General features: G+C 32.7%; 2 protein-coding genes across 3 annotated transcripts in view; both read left to right on the plus strand.

The window, feature by feature from the left end:
- The window catches only part of LOC147838808 (uncharacterized), a 483,811-nt gene that overhangs the window by 415,225 nt on the left and 50,186 nt on the right, over nt 1–18,400 (plus strand). The gene's annotated exons all lie outside the window — the stretch shown is intronic.
- si:dkey-11o15.5 lies at nt 1,077–18,318 on the plus strand. 2 transcript variants are annotated; one of them, XM_087300959.1, is made up of 12 exons: nt 1,077–1,181; nt 1,274–1,302; nt 6,204–6,587; nt 6,680–7,021; nt 7,688–8,056; nt 8,144–8,518; nt 12,561–12,935; nt 13,019–13,366; nt 14,129–14,497; nt 16,389–16,790; nt 17,057–17,133; nt 17,338–18,318. In XM_087300959.1, exons 2-12 carry the CDS (start codon nt 1,278–1,280, stop codon nt 17,416–17,418), a joined length of 3,147 nt encoding a protein of 1,048 aa, XP_087157085.1. In that variant the 5' UTR covers nt 1,077–1,181; nt 1,274–1,277; the 3' UTR covers nt 17,419–18,318. The 2 variants fall into 2 exon arrangements, with proteins under 2 accessions (XP_087157085.1, XP_087157084.1); XM_087300958.1 differs by having other exon boundaries at nt 1,095–1,181; nt 7,685–8,056.

Below are 18,400 nucleotides of genomic sequence, written 5' to 3' on the forward strand. Positions count from 1 at the left end.
TAGCCAAGGGTAAATATATTTCAGTTTTCAAAAATGTAGCCCTGGGCACATATTCTCGATGAGCCTGGGTTGGATTTGTTTTAGAGGATTGGAACATCATGAGTAATTAATCACAACACTGTTATGTTGGGTAAACTAACCCTTTATTTATTTATTTATTTATTTATTTATTTATTTATTTATTTATTTATTTATTTATTTATGTATTTATGTATTTATTTATTTATTTATTTATTTATTTATTTATTTATTTGTTTATCTATCTATTTTATTATTTTTTTTAAACTAGCAATTAGTCTGTAGATTAAGGAAGATACATAAATGGTTTCCATTTTTAAAGTTCTATTATATGGTCCTCACTTTCAATAGGCAATACAATGTGAACTATAAGCATTTGTTTAACCCTCTCACATCTTGTTTATCTGGTTCCGCCTTATGTAAGAAGCATGTTTTTTTTTTTCTTTTATGGCCACAATGATCACACATACCAGTAGTAAAGCAAATTTAGCTGTATAACTGAAAAGTAAGACACTGAGTTCTATACTGCAAAACAAAAGCTTTACTGATATGAATAAATCAGATATTGCAAACAATAATGTCGATATTATGACAAAAATTCTTATTGGTCTATTTTATTAGAGATAAAATCTAATTAAATAAAATAAAAAAATCACTATTTGAGAATGACAGAGCTAGCACAGAGACAAATAACAATGGCTATCTGTGTTATACATTCCTTTTTCTCATGTGGGTATTTTGCTTCACTTTAATCCTGCTCCCTTACTGATAAGTGTTTGTCGTATAGGCATTTTCCTTGCATGTGATGTTCTTTGGTTAAATATTATTGATTCTTTCTTGTATTTTATTGAATTTAAACAATCATCTACAATGATAAAGACTGTGTTTTTATATTTAATGCTGGTAAAGAAACTGTAAGGAAAGCATGTAAGGCAAATACAAACATGTATTCTTTAGCATTTGTCTTCTAGTCTAACAGGTTTGCTGATATTGTGTTCACATTCTTTTATAGTTCTGCTAAACAAACCCATACTGGTAGCTTATTTAGACCAATTAGTAGGTTTTATACGTATAAAGAAAATGGTCACACCCACATACTGTGCTCTGCTATAGAAAGATCTGCCAAACAACAAACAGAAACTGGCAAGCAAGACAAGGGAATGGTAACAGCTAAAACAAAATACATTAACTTTTGCTTAATGGTAAACAAATATATAGCTTTTCAAAATTAATCATGCATGTTTTCCTTATACAGAGCCATGTTTACACTGGTACTATTCTCAGGTATGAAACACTTTTATTTTTACTCTTTCCTCATCTTGTTATTTTTGCTAATTAATAACTTTTTTTCTGCTTCGGTAGATTTGTACTCTTGCTCATCCTCACAAATGTGCTTATCTGAATACTCACTGTGACTTAACTTTCTTAAAATGATTTCAACTCTGATTTCCTGTTAAATTATAGTTTGTATGCTCATTGTCTACGCTGTCTATGGAGTTCAATTTAAGTCTAAACTTGAAGTTAAAGAAATCACTTGCTTTTTTTATTACTACATTTTGTTGACAGAATAAAAAACAACAACAACAAAAATATAGCTTGAACCAAAAATAATAGGCTACCTAGTAATGGAAAGCAGAGTTACTCAATACATTATCAACACATTTATCAAGCTACTGATCGAATGTAATTATTAAATGAACTGCACTTTAGTTGAACACATATCAGTCATCCAGATTAAATAGTCAACTGCTCTTGTTACAAATCTCTCGTTATCGTCTTGCTACATATAATTTTTGAAATTCCTAAAGTTTAGGAATGCTGTTAGATAAAAACATAATGATTAGGAATACATTTATTTATTTGTTACAGACAAATACGAATGTTATTTTTGTCTTATTTTTTTTCTACAATTTTTAGAATGATTAGCCCCCTGTATATTTTTGTCCCCAAAATCTGTTTAAGGGCGAAACGATTTTTAAGAACACATTTCTAACATAATAAATGTTTCTGTAGACAATCGGAAAAAAATATTGCTTAAGCAGGCTAATGATATTGACCTTAAAAGTGTTTTTAAAATATAAAATTATTATAAAAACAAACAAACAAGACTTTCTCTAGAAATTTTTGAGGAAATACTGTGAAAAAAATGTTTGCTCTATAAACATCTTTGGGAGATATTTGAAAAAAAAAGTAAAAAAAAAAACAGTTGTGCTAATAATTATCACTTCAACTGTATTACAGTTTTTTTCCAATTTTTTACACACATTTTCTGTAAGCAGGTCTCATATTGTCAGAACTCTACACACAAATCACAAAACACACACACATTGGGCAAAAGTCTAAAATTCTTATGCAAAATGAAACTCTATGTTTAAAACGATGCAATTTCTTCCCAAAATGGTATTTTGTTTTCAAATGACACACTCAAGCCATCACATGAATAGACATTTATAAGAACAGTTGAACACTGATAAGCTTAATGTAAAACACTATGACCATTCATCATAATGACTTACTGTCAGTCTTTTTTGTTCAGTGTTACACTTACTACAGACAGACAGTACATAGGCCTACAGAAGTGCACTGTAAAATATTTCAGAATATTGTTTTATACAAAACACACAAATACCAAATACATTTTACTGTATTTTCCCCACAAAAACTGTGTACACAGTGTTTGTCCCAACCAACACAAAGTTGCAGATAACGTGGTCTACATGTACCATCAACAGAAGTATTTACAGAACACAGTTACAGGGAAAAAAAAACAAGCCATGAAAAGCATCAACTGCTATAGGGGTATACGTGTGTGTGGATTTCGGTCATACACTTTCCATCTCCAGGCAGAAAAACAATTCCTCATAAGGATTGAGGAATGGTGAATATGGAGGGAGATAAACTACTAAAAATTGTGGGTGGGCAGAGAACCAGTTATGAACCAGATGAGCTCTGATTTCTAAATTCTGTGTGAAAGTTGTTTACTCATGTGATGAGTTAGTATGTAAAGTAAGGCAACTGACTTAACAATTGTGAATGACAGTGTGTTCCTTGTGAAAACAAAAGATTTTCTGCATGAAGATTGTGCAAAATGCAGAGAATTGTGTGTAGTGTTTTGAAAAAAGTGTGTTTTAAACCTGCAATTTGAGTGTAAAGCAGGAATTGTGCTTGTAGTTTAGCAGAATTGGTTCAGGGAGTTTGTGCATCAGTTACATGTAGAAGAAATTCTGTCTGTAGTACAATAAATTGTGTGTAAACAACTAAGAAAAACTGTAATACATTGATATCATATTAATTTTTATTACATTTTAACTTAGTTTGATATTGTTTTCATAAGTGTACATTTTCAAATCTCTTTGTACAAAACTTTAAACTGATCCCACTTGTAATACCAGTTGTCATTCTTTCAACACCTGATGTTATGATTATGTTAGTTGCAGATGTTTTCATTCTACACAATCATTGTTTCATACACAAGATCATTGTGATATGTGATGAGAACATTCAGTTTGATTACAAAAATGCAACAGTAAAACCGGTTTTCAACGTAGCACATTCATGTAGTAGCAAACAATACAGGGTACAGGTTTAAATTTCTCTCAGTACTGAATGAATGTAAAACAGTATACATGACCATCACAGCAAATGTTATGCTTCCGTTTAGGAAAAAAATGACAAATATTAAATGTGCTTTATGTATATATGCTAGAGATGGGAAGATTAATCGATATGTATCGATACGCGGTCATGCGCGTGCACGATGCGAGTGCATCGGTAGAGCAGCAGAGGATGAATGAAATTTTGGAAGCAAATCGAGATGCATCGATTTTTGCGAGATGCATCGGTTTTTCCAAGATACAGCTTATATTTTTAATATAGAATTTATTTTTTATTTATTAACAAGTGTTGTCAACCTGTTCTTGGCGCATAATTTAATCGACCTACATAAAGTATGCCTTAGCAACGGATTTGCGGATGTGTACACTTCAACCAGTGTATCAGGTGTGCGGATGAAGCTAGTGGAGCGCCCTCAGAAAGCGCGAGAAGCAAAACAAACATTTTATTCCCCACTGAGTTTTAAATCTAAAGTATGGCAACATTATGGATTTAAGGATGGACGACTTGACAGGACAGATGCAATTTGCAAAATGTGCCGCGCATATGTAAAATACGTGGACAGTACGAGTAATCTGAAATCTCACTTGAAGCGGCGCTACGGTGTTGTTGTGGAAGCATCTTCCAGTGTTCCTGCATCCCCGGCTTTCGCACTGCTTCAACTGTAGCTACCAGCTCCAAAAGTGGTGAGAAAAGCATTGCAAGTTTTTTTTCCATGCGCAACAGTTTTGTGCGCTCTACGCCAATAACGGATGTTATTGCATTGTTCATCATGGAGAACGAAGGTTTTAAACACCTCCTCCTGTTAATTTTTTATTTAATTATAATAATAATAATACTATTAATAATAATAATGATAAAAATGATGGGTGGCACGGTGGCACAGTGGGTAGCATGACCACCTCACAGCAAGAAGATTGCTGATTTGTTATATTTTTATTAGCCTGTTGTTTACAGTGACAGTGATGTTTCAAAGCAGCATAACACTGCTAGTTCACGACCTTAAGTTTTGAATATTCAGTGGCACAATATATCTTTGTAAAACTTGTTTTCATAGTTGAAAAGTTAAATCACAATTCTTGTTGTGAAATGCTAAACCTTTATGTTGAAAGAGTGCAAATATATATAATTTAATATATATGGCACTTATACATTCTTTTTATCTTGAAAATACTTAAATAATATGTGCTATAGGTTATAAAATGGCTCTCTGCTGTAAACTGACACTCTGGCTCTGAGAGAAAAGCCAGTTTGTAAAAAAAGTCTTGGTTTTACTTGGTTAATAAATAATCAAACTCATTCAATGGCACAGCATCCTCTTTCACATAATCTCATAAACTTGATTTAATTAGTTTAGTGCTGAATTATCGCATTGTATCGTGATATGGGTGTGAATCGTATCGTGTTGCATCGCAATGTCACAAATGTATCGCTAATATATCGGATCATATTCTTTGTATCGAGATGCGTATCGGATCGGCATTATAGCTTAGATGCCCAACCCTAATATATGCAGATATTTAGAGAACATGCGAAGTGAACATTCTGTACTTGTTTATCTGGAAAAAAGAAACAATTAGTGATTCTCTATTGAAAAGGTGTGTTCCGTGTTGGAATGTCTGTCTTTGTGTTGGTCTGTTTAATTCTGCCAACTGCAAGTTTACCAAATTATATTTCGGCACTGCCTCCATGTGCAAAAATGTGTGCAAAAATGTGACCTTCGCAGAACAGTAGCAACCTTCAAAATGAGACGCAGATTCAGAGTTATAAAGCTCGTGTGAGTTAGTTCTTTATTTGCAAACAACACAAATATTAACAATGTAAACATTACCTGAGCAGTGTACAGTGTAATGCTGGGGTCACACCAAATTCAGAACACCATGTCACTTGCTCTAGTTTTCTTGTAAAATGTCAGCTCAAGCCAACATTGTGCTTAAATTAAATTCTTTGAATTTCTGCTGAAGCTGTGATTGAGGTGAATTTAGCATGTTCATTTAAAATCCATTGCATAATCCACTTCATTCATGCAGAAATCAATCTGACCTGCTGCTGTGGATTCCGTGCATCCCTTCCCATCACCCCGTTCTTCACTTTCAGATCGTTTCCCCTGTTAGCATATGTAATATCCTCATGTGAATACTTAATTTAGCTTTTGGCTTGTTCCTGTTGGGGTCAACAAACTGTGTGTGCTCCAGTTTGAGGAGGGACCGGGTAATTAAAAAAACATTAATATTTTGAATTTGGACTGCAATTCCTTGTTCATTCCTTGGTCCTACACACAGCACCATAAACATATATACAACATGAAATGTTTTCAAATAAAATATTGAGTCATTTACATTTACTGTACAAGCAATAAAAAGTATTTTGTAGTTTTGAAAATTTACCAATTGCTTATGAAAATTGTGGCAAAGTAATATTTTAAAACTGTAATGGCCAGCTCTAAGTGCTGTAGTAGACGTCTTGCAGTCTCACTTTCTGCACTATGGGAAAGTGTCTTGTAAAGACATAACTAATCATATTTAACTGGCTGATTAGATCCTAACTCAATGCAGCTTTTGTATTTTGAACAGGTTTCTTTGCCCTCACATTGTGTGACCTTCAGTATGTGTTTGTGAATCAATCCAAGACCTGGGCAGAAGCTCAGAGATACTGTAGAGATAAATACACTGATCTGGCCACTATTGAAAATAAACAACAGACAATCCAGTTATTGGACACAGTGAATGATGATTCCATTGATTTAGCCTGGATTGGACTCTACGATGATCTGAACAGCTGGAAATGGACTCTGGAGGACAGTGATTTCTTCAAGGCAGGAGAGAAAGACTTCAGGAACTGGTATAATCCAGATCCATACAATTATGGGGCACAAAGCCTCTGTGTGTATGTGTACAATGGGATATGGTATCCAGCGAGTTGCTTTAATACATTGTATACTACTGTCTGTTATGATGGTGAGCTTATACATTAAAAATGGACAAGACAATTAACAAAACCGAAAGCAACCAAAACAACCTCTCTTTAATCTTGAATTTTTACCTTTCAGGAAGAGAAAATGCCAGTGCTACTTATGTTGTTATTTATCAGCATAAAAACTGGACTGAAGCTCAGAGTTACTGCAGAGAACATCACACAGACCTCATCAGTATCAGGAATGAAACTGAAAGCCAGAAGTTCGAGTATTTTATAAAAAGTTTTTCTTATTATGCTGTTTGGATTGGTCTGTACAAAACAAGATCTTGGTCAGATCAGAGCAACTCTTCATTTAGTTACTGGAGCTCAGGGCAACCAAATATAGCAGGATCCTGCACCGTGGTCTCATTTAGTGACTCTTGGAAATGGGCTGATGAAAATTGCAATTATGCATTTCCTTTTATTTGCTACAGTGGTGAGTAGATGTTTTAAAAAAAGGTTTGCCTAAAATTTATATTTTGATTCAAACCTGACTGCATTTCTATGATATCTTGAAGCAAGTTATACAGTTTAAAAAACAAAATTATTTTATTTAGTTGCACCAAATGTGAAAATAATCCATGACATCACTTATTGACTCAATGTGCTTACATCAATTTCAGGAAACATAGATATACTGTTGAATGCGGTCAGAAACATATGACACAATTGCAAAAAAAAAATATATATATTTTTTTACATTCTAACTGGCAAGAAATGATTTTATATGAAATATATATTAAAATGTCTGCCATTAAAATGTAGGTCACTGACCTATTTAACAACTTTTCATTGATCTTCATATCAACAAAAAATATGTTTTCTGGATCATCCCAAATAATTCTGAATAATGCAGTCAGTGGGTTTGACAAATGTGAAACATTCCTGAAATTCTAAATGTTATTATAGTAAAAAACAAAATACACTTTATTTTATTTTTATTTATTTTGCTGAGGAAATAATTAAAAATAAAAGTTTTTTTTTTTTTTTAAATAATAGTTGATGCTAATTATTTTGGATGGCGTTTTATTTAAAATACTAAATATCAAAAATATTAAGTGAATTTCGATATATAACCCTTGAATTGTTTTATCATTAGCAGGATTGGGATCATCTCGTCAGTATTACTTCATGAATCAGTTTTTGAGCTGGAATGAAGCTCAGAGATTCTGCAGACAGAATTACACTGATCTGGCCACCATTGATAACATGGAGGAAATGAACAGGCTGATTAACACAGTCAATGGCAGTTACAGTGGTTCAGCCTGGATTGGTCAGTATGATGATGTGAACAGCTGGAGATGGTCACTGGAAGACAATGATTTCTATCAGGAGGGAGAAAGAGATTACAGGAACTGGTATCATGAACCTGACAACACTGGTGGAAAAGAACTGTGTGTTTACATGAATTCTAATGGAAAATGGTATGACACATCATGTGATTACACACAGAAATTTGTTTGCTATGATGGTAAGGACACTTGATTTGTTAAGAAATCTTTTTTTTTTTCTTTTTTTTAAGCTAACATGCATATATTTATAAAATGTCATACCACAGGTAGAGAGAACGCTTCACAGAGATACATCACAATTTATGATTATAAAACCTGGACTGAGGCTCGTAGATACTGCAGAGATTATTACACAGATCTAGTGAATGTGAGAAATCTGACTGAAAACCAGAAGATTCTTGAAAGAACAGGTGGAGGAGTCTGGATCGGACTGTACAGAAATAGGATTTGGTCAAACAATCAGAATAGCACTTATCAAAACTGGAGGCCACAGATTTCTGGATCACAGGCACAACCAGACAATGGTGTTAATCAAGGTATCGAATATGGATATCAACATTGCACTGCAGTATCATTCAGATATTCAGGACAATGGACAGATGAGGTCTGTGTATCCAGCATGCCTTTCATCTGCTACAGCAGTAAGTTCACTTTCTTTGCTGGAAAACATTATTTGGTTGAAATAAGAACAACGTTTCATACCTATATGCAGCATAATAAACATTGTTTAATTTAGGATTTTTGTACATGACTGATGGATTTGATTTGAGTTATGTTGTGAATTATTATTTTTTTAAATATTCAAATATTCATCTGATTATTATAGTACAAAATCTCTAATCACAGTTGTGACAAACATTTGTTTAGATTTTTAATCATAATACAGAGCAGTAGAATGCTTGATCCTGACTGTCTTATGAACAAACTTAGATGTGTAAAACAAAGCTAAAGTAGTTTAAAGCAGGTCTTGATCACATTTCATAGCTCAACAATGTCAGTTGTTTTAAACTACAACAGTCAAAAATCAAAATACAGCAAAAGGACGAACATTTTGCTGTTTTAATTAATGAACTACAAATATAAAACAAATTACAGTGTATGTGGCATTAACTATACCATAAAGTCATGCAGAAAGTTCAAATCTCAATATTATCCAGTTTTTTTACAATAAAAATTAACAGGTGCTAATGTTGTCTTGCTCAACACACACATATCTGTTAAAATCTGAAAAGTAGTGGTTTCATGAACCTTTATAATCATCATCATTTTATCAGACCTCCAACATTTATATAATTCTGGTAGGTCACTAAGGTCTTCTGATCAGTTTATTCATATTTTATGGTCAATAAATGAAATGATAATTTTTTAATAATGTATACATTATTTCATATTTTGACAGAAAGTGAAGATGTACTCACATTGCCTACATTTGTCTAGTGACTAATAATGCATAGCTGTGGCATATAAAACATGTTAATTTGTATTTTGTTTAGTTTAAATATATGATTTGTTAGATTTATATAGATGTCCTTCGTTATTGAAATTAAAAAATTATATTATAAGCTATAAAATAAAGTAAAATGTTTATTCACCGCTTCAAATGTTGGTCATGTAAAATAAGCAGGCTAAAGCACTACTGTACACAAAGATGAACATCACTTTGGATGGCCTAAGTAATAGCACACTATTGATGCCAATAGAATAAAATATTACAGTAATTCTCCATATATTCTGGTATATATATATATATATATATATATATATATATATATATATATATATATATATATATATATATATATATATATATATATATATATATATAAGAAAAAGCTGTTGAAAACTATTAGGTACATTTGTCACGTTACTGATGCAAGGTGCTTCTGTCCCTGTTATCTTAGTTATTATTATAGGATTGTTAAAATTGTTAATAATTAAAGAACTTATAATTCATACAGCATCTGAAAAACATGGCTGTATTGTTTGCAATTAACAAAAATTACGTAAATGTAATGGGTTTCTTGTATTATATGAGATCATATCCACACAAATGCACAATGAGAAGGTCTTTATCTGCGTAATCAAACAAGTCTGGAAAACAAACGAGATTTAAGCAGGTTATTTGTGGATGAAAAATGTTAAACAAACAATAAAGACAACAACAAATTCATGTGAACTTTAAAAAATATATATATATTATTTTAAATTAAGATTTATTAAACCTGCAATTTCTTTAAAGTTGTTGCGCTTCTAATTTCAGTCACATGATAACGTAACATGGCGGATGAGGTACGATTCTATTCATACTCAACGAGATTTGGCTGTTGAGTGCCTACTCTTTTAGTTCTCGTTTAGTAAGTACTTATTGAAAAAGAGTACCTACTCATTGAGTATGTGGTTTCAAATGCAGCCCCTGTGTTTGTTCTGTCAGCATCGTGCTGCTTCATTCTTGGCGCCTTCGTCTAGTTAGTTTCAGTTTTGGTTGGCGCTGAGATGAAGCATGCGCGTTGCATATGTGTGATCGCAAGTTGGGTATCTTTTATTTATCGTGTGCTCGTGTCTTGTGTTCTCTTGTGTAGCACGTGGTTTCATGTTTACATCGTAACCACGTGTATCTTGTTTTATGTGAGCATGCAGTCAATGAGCTGTCTCGTTGGCTGCGTGTTCTAGTCCGGTTTGTATGTAAGCACATGGTTGTTCTTTTGTCTAGCGTCTTGTCCCACCCACCTTGTTATCATGTTTGTAATTATTATTTTCACCTGTCCGCCTGTCTGTTTATTGGTTTGTCTTTCCTATTTATTCTCCTAGTGTGCTCTGTTCTGTGCCGGGGTTCGTTCTTCGTACTTGGATTACTCAGTTGGATTTGGATATTGACGATTTGACACGATCCAGGATCGTTTCGTTCTTCAAAGCTGATCCGAGAGTTGTTGTCATGGCAACAGTTCTGCTAGGTCAACCCTGATCGGGAGCAGGTTCAATTCATATAAACATGATTAGATCGGCTCAGTTCAAGCAAAGATAATACAGAAAGTATGTTCCGAATTCTGATATTTTCTTACAGTAGTAGTTATATACACTTGGGAAAATGGTACATATTTTAAAACTATATATATAAAGTTATAGTCATTAATAAAATAAATAAAGTTATACATATTAATAAAATGTATGGAATCTGCACCCTCGAAATGAAAGTACAAAGACCGACACCTGGTGGTAAAAGGAGAAAACTTATTGCTATGAACTTTTTAGATCGCTTTAGTACAAATTGTGTATAATGAAATGCACAATATGTGACTTTTTTTTTAAGCAATAATACATTTATGCAGTCATAAACATGTTTTAATAGTTAATATGTCAGTGATTTGATGCTTCACAAAAGTTGCAGACACCTTTACCAATACGAAAATGCTTTTGTAAACAACCAGTTATTCTTTACACCGATTAAAAAACGGCTACTATAATAAAGAAAATCTTTTCTAAATGTAGAACTAACTACATTGATTTGCATTGAAATACATGATGAATACTCTTGTCTTGACACATGAAAGTGTAAAGCCTGCAGCTCACAACAAATGTGGAAGGTTATTGCGTGTCATATTTAACAAGCCGTTTACTGCTAATTTGATGTAATTTTGCTCACATGGATAATTGAATATTAATCAGATGATGTCATTACGCTTCTGTGCCGTCAGCCAATCATTGCATTGCTGATCATGATTTCGAGGATCAATAGATCTGTCCTTCACAACACACGCAGCGATCTCAGATCAGTTCATCCAGACATTCTAATCTGATTCGCGAACTTGTTTGAAGAACCAAATTAGCGAGAGATCAGTTATCAAGATTAAAAGACCCAGGATCTGCCAAATAATCTTAGATCATTTAAGCGAGGTACGAAGAACAGACCCCCGGTCTGTTGTTGATTGTTTCCTTTCTCTTTTGTATGATGTCTGTTGATATCTGTTCTACAACTGTGGTTTAAAGTAGTGTGTCATGCCAAGATCCAAATCAAGTCTTGTTGAGTGTGCAGTATAATGTTGTGTTTTTTCCCCACATGGGGAGATTTGATTTTTGTTTTTTGTTTTATTTTTTAATAAATCCTTCATTACCTGCATTTGAGTCCTCGCCTCCTCTCCATCCACCCCCACACCCTGACAGTTATCACTCCAAAACTCTGGACTGGGCTCTTCCCCCACGTCAGAGACGCTCCAACTTGATCTGTTTTTAAAAAGCTTATGAAACTCCATCTTTGTTCTTTAGCATTTGAGCCTTTTCAATGTTGAGGGGTTGGCCTTATGTTTTAATTGTTATGTATGTGATAGGTTTTATTTTAAATAGCATTGATTGTGTTCAGCATTTTGGGCAATGTTGTGTCATAAAAAATGTGCTAAAAAATAACTAACTAACTAACTTTAACAAAGTTGGACACCACAGTCTTGAAGTCATGAAGTCAAAGAGACAAGTTCTCACAAAGTTTTGATTTATTCAATAAGTTTAACATTTTTCTAATGCGAGAGTTTCCATATCAGAAACAAATATCAAATTTTAACACAGCTAGTTCTAATATCAGTTTGGTTTGTCCATGTTGGCAATCAACACCAATGCCAGTTTACCATGGTGTAATGGTACATCAGTGACAATGTGAAGGCAAATAATTTTTCTGTTCTGTGAAATAATTCCCAGGAATCTGCACACAATATTCATGCACTCGTCAGTATCACTTTGTATCTGAGTCTAAATCCTGGACTGAAGCTCAGAGATTCTGCAGACAGAATTACACTGATCTGGCCACCATTGATAACATGGAGGAAATGAAGAGGCTCATTAAAACAGTTCGTGGGACTTACTATGGCAAAGCTTGGATTGGACTGTATGATGATCTGAACAGCTGGAGATGGTCACTGAATAATACAACTTTACAGGGAGGATTTAAAAGCTGGTTTGTCCAGAAACCAGTTAACTCAGGCGGAAAGAGTCTGTGTGTGTACATGTCAAATAGCCAGGGTATATGGAGTGAAGCCCCTTGCTCATGGACACTTCCCTTTATTTGCTATGATGGTAAGAATTGATGTTGTACAAGTAATTTAAATGAAACCTTTATGATTTCATGAACAATGACAAACATAAATTGTTCCCCACAGGAACAGTGAATGCTACTACAAGTTATGTGTATGTTTACCAGTTTAAAAACTGGACTGAAGCTCAGAGTTACTGCAGAGAACATCACACAGACCTTGTCAGTATCAGGAATGAGATTGAGAACTACAGGGTTCTGGCATTAACTTCAAATTATTATTATACTTCTTGGATTGGACTGTACAGAAGCAGGTCTTGGTCAGATCAGAGCAACTCTTCATTCAGTAACTGGAGGTCAGGACAGCCAGATAATGCTGGAAACAGTGAATACTGCACTGCAGTGTCATTCAGTGACTCTGGTAACTGGACAGATGAAAACTGCAATACTGCCTTTCCTTTCATTTGTTACAGTGGTGAGTAGAAATCTAGCCTTAAAATAATATGACTCTGTTAAATACAAAGAGCAAATAACAAATGAGAATATGGTTTTGGTCCATGGCGATTGGGGGTGGGGGGAAGTAGTTGACCATGATTAGCTTACCCATTGGCTGATGATAAAAGTTTACCCTGACTAATTCATTTTACAAGCACATACTTATGAGCTGAATATAAACATATTTAGCAAATAATTTATTAACTAAAATTAAACAAGCATTTAAGATTTGTTTGTGGCATTATTTCATAAAGGCACATGCACAAGTGTGAATGGTCCACAAACTGCACCATCTTGTGCACTTCTCTGTTACAAAGACAAGAGTTGCATATTATAGCAAATGCAATAGTTTTAAACAGTGTCCTATGAATCAGGAGTGATTGTTCAGGAGACATTTTTTTTTCATATGTGTGGAGAAACAGCTAAATTAACAAAAGATATTGAAGAAAAAAATGATTTAACATACTGTACTATTAAGTTGTGTTTAAATATGACATCTTTGACATATTTTAGACATAAAATATTATTTACTACTTAAAATGCAATTTTAGGGCAGTGTTTATCATTTAGCATTTAACAATTAATTAACTTTTTATTTAATTAGATGCAAATAATCTACAGTATATTATGCCCACAATACTTCAAATAGAAGTTAAGGGGTGTAAATTAATTTCTAAGAATCTTTTTTTTTTTAGCATTACATCTACAATATTATAAAAATACATTTCCCCCATCTTGACAGTATTGGGATCATCCCGTCAGTATTACTTTGTGAATCAGTCTTTGAGCTGGACTCAAGCTCAGAGATTCTGCAGACAGAGTTACACTGATCTGGCCACCATTGATAACATGGAGGAAATGAACAGGCTGATTAACACAGTCAATGGCAGTTACAGTGGTTCAGCCTGGATTGGTCAGTATGATGATGTGAACAGCTGGAGATGGTCACTGGAAGACAATGATTTCTATCAGGAAGGAGAAAGAGATTACAGGAACTTTTATCATGAACCTGACAACAATTATGGGAATGAATTGTGTGTTTACATGAGTACTGATGGAAACTGGCATGACACATCATGTGAGAGGTATTACACACCTGTATGCTATGACGGTAAGACATTTAAAATATATATATTTTTATGTACCTATCAGTAAAACATTAATTGCTAAAGTCTCAACAAAAACGTTACACTGTAAAAAAAAAAAATCATAAATATTTTATAGTATTTTTTGTAATTTCAAATTATATTCAAAACTTATTAAAACGACAAACAATCTCTCTTAATTAACAGTTGAAAACAGATGAAAACAGACTTTCATTTTAGGTACTTTATCATTAAAGAAAAATTACTGACATTTTTGTTTTTTACAGGAAAATCACAGTATTATTTATACAGTATTTTTTTTTAGTTATTTTAAATTATATTCAAAAGTCCTTAAAAATTAATCTGTAAATTAACAGCTCGACTGTTGTATTATGTACTAGATCATTCCCGAGATGAAGAAAGTATGAAGGCAGTGTTTTTTAAATTCATGTAGGCTAGAAAATAATATGTTTTGTAATATTAATCCTTTATATTTATATCCTATATATATTTTAATTTTAATTTTTTATTTTAATTATGTAAAGATATTTACATGGCTTACACACTGTTTAATATACAGAAGATGTAGAGCAATGTGCACATACCTTTACATATGAAGAAGAATTAAAATATTAAGGAAATAAATAGGATATAATAAGGATATATATAGGATATAAATATAAAGAATTACAATATTACAAAACATATTATTTTCTAGCCTACATAAATATAAAAACCACTGCCTTCATCTTCATCTCGATAGGCCTATTCAGTTTATTCATAACAATTTGTTTTTGTATAATGTTATCATTATTATCAGTATTATTTATTATATCCATATTTATATTTTTATATCAGTACATTTAATATATCATATTTATGTCAGGTTTTAGACCATATGGGGCACAGCATGTGTTTTAGGATATAACTCAGGTTTTTAAACACACTTCGTTAATATTGTTCATTTATTCATTTGCTGGAAATTAGAAATGAATTTTAGAAATAGATTTGAAACAAATCTTTGTGCTTAACAAACGAAATTAATTATTTATAGGCTAATGGATGTCTGTGCATACAACACATTTCCTTATCCATGAGAGTGAAAGTGAAAGTAAATAATGAGGAGGCTTATTTCTCATTTTCACGCTGTAGATGCTCTGGTTAACTGTTTTCTTGCTAGTGAAACGCTCAGTTTTTTTTCACTTACAAATCATGTAAATAGCAAATGCACCATGGCGCGACGCAACTGACTCTTAAAAGGAATGGAGGATGAGACTCTGATTGTTTTTTCTCAAAACACACCTATAACTCATAATGAAAATAAACAACTTTTTTAGACCATGCGCCATGGCGAAAAGTGGATTTTTCTGTCCTTAAATTAGCAAAAGTGGATTCCGACACACCATTAAAGCATTTGCGCCCCAAGCTTTGGGCTTTTGCATGGATCGTCAAAATAGAGCCCTTAGTGTGTAACTTTATCGAATAGATTTGATCGTAATAATCTAATAAAAGTCTGTAAAATGCCAGTGTTTCTTTGTAAAACTCTTAGTGTGTAACTTTATTGAACGGATTTGATCGCAATAATCTAGGAAAAGTCTGTAAAATAACAGTGTTTTCTTCTGTAAACTTTTAATGAAAATATCTGTAGATTTATAATTTTTTGCACTTTATTTAAACAAATAAATTTTACCGTAATTTTACTGTTTTTGTTTGGCAGCCGTAGCATCCAGTTTTACAGTGTACAGTGAGGGTTGTTGTGAGATCTTCAGAATATATCTTGGCTTGGATGGGTTGGATCAAAATAGCAACCATAAAATTAAAATATAAATGTATTGTAGTTGTACTGGACACATTTAAAATGTGGATGACAGACAAGGTAACAAATAACATGACATTGAATTTATGTTTCTGTCCTAGGTAGAGAAAATGCCACTCAGAAGTATATTGTGGTAAACACAGGTATGCCGTGGACTTCAGCTCAGAGCTACTGTAGAGCGACATACACAGACCTGGCCAGTGTGAGGAATGAGACAGAGTGGCAACAAATACTGAGCATTACACGTTATAGCTATTATGGCTATTATTCTGGATATAACATGTGGATTGGTTTGTACAGAAACAGACTGTGGTCAGATCAGAGCAGCTCTTCCTTCACATATTGGCTGCCACAGATTCAAGGTGATGTTGCACAACCAGATAATGGTGTAAATGTCCCAGGAGAACAGGGAGCTCAACACTGTACAACTGTGTCTTTAAAATACTTTGCTCAGTGGACAGATGAGAGATGTTTTGCCACTTTGCCATTCTTCTGTTACAGCGGTGAGAAAATAAACCTTCTATTAGTAAATAAAATTATAAACATCATGTTATTACACAGAAAAGAGTAACATTTGCTCATTAAGCTAACATAATCTTTCTGTTTGCTTTGTGGTGATCCTGATGACCATCATATGAACCCACATTGGCAGATGTGTACGGTATGTTTGTATAGTTTTGCTAATTTTTCCTGTTTTCAATACATAATGACTGTTAATCAGCTAAGAAATTCAACTGCACTGATATGTTACTAAAATGTTACTGATTAGTGATGGGAATGCGAGTGGAAGTTACAAGTCTGGATAATTTGTCAAAGGCAAAGATTGAGCAAGAGGTGATTATACAGGTAAGACACTTGACAGTATTTATGAATTAATCAATAATACTTTGAATATTGTATGTAAAAGATTAATACCACATATACTTTTTATATAAACATTTCCTGGTAAATTTGCTCAAGACAACTGTGTAATAAATACTAAATCAGTGACATTTAAATGATGAAAGGGGAAACAAAGAGATGTTTGTCATAAGGTGTATATATTTTCAGTTACAAGAGGAGCTGATGAAGCTTGGAGTTCCCAGCAATGTCACCATGCATCTGAGAAACTATTATAAGACCAAACCCTGATGAAGGACGACAGCGCTTTACTGTTTCCACATTTTAGAGTTTTAGACTCAGTTCACTTGCATATAATATAACTGTATTCACTTCACTTTTATAAATGAATTAGCTTAATCATCATAATAATCTTATCTTAAAAATACCCATAATTAACAGGTTCTGTATTTAGTGAGTCAGTTCTTTTGCCATTTATTTACAGTTATCAGTTGCATTATGGGACTTTTATCTCTGCTTTGTCAACTTTTGGTGTTGAAAAATCAACTCTACTGTAGAACAAAGTGATTTTAATTGGCATTTTAGTAGTCTGAAAATATGTAACATAAATCAAATATTATATAGACTATATTAAGTTTATATCAATATTATAAAGAGTACTGGCAGTGAATTGCTAGGTTTATTTGTACATAATTTACAACAACAACATAGGAAATATACCACTTTAAACTATTAAAAATGATAATAAAAGACAATTTTTCCAACTGTTCAACATCAAAATTTGAAAAATGCTATTTGAATGCATAAATTAATTAGGAAAAAATATATAAATCATAAAATATGGATCACCCTTAATTTGCAGACTTTTTTACAATGTATCTTTTTCTTATAATAAAATATATCATTCTAATTATCGCTTTAAAGGACTAATAAGTAAAGTGTTTCATATCAAAATTGATTGAGCTTGAATTTAATGATTGGGTTTATGGATGATATATAGTTTGATCAATAGCTGGTAATGGGAAGGTATGTAAGATGAAACAATATTTACGATAAATCGGTATCATGATGGCATTTATATATTGGTATATATATTGGTGCTTGTTTTGAAATTGTTTTGTTTTTAATATACAGAGGGAAAACTTATGTGTGTAAAATAAATTGAAATAAACTGTAAAGTTTTAAAAGGAAGTGGTGGTTGTTTTGCCTTACAGTACATTGGAGTACAGTACAAACAAAAAAATATCTTGTCACATACTATAAGCTGCTGAAC

The sequence above is a fragment of the Danio rerio genome, chromosome 21 (genome assembly GCF_052040795.2).
Source record: "Danio rerio strain M-AB ecotype USA chromosome 21, GRCz13ab, whole genome shotgun sequence".
Classification (NCBI taxonomy): Eukaryota; Metazoa; Chordata; class Actinopteri; order Cypriniformes; family Danionidae; genus Danio; species Danio rerio.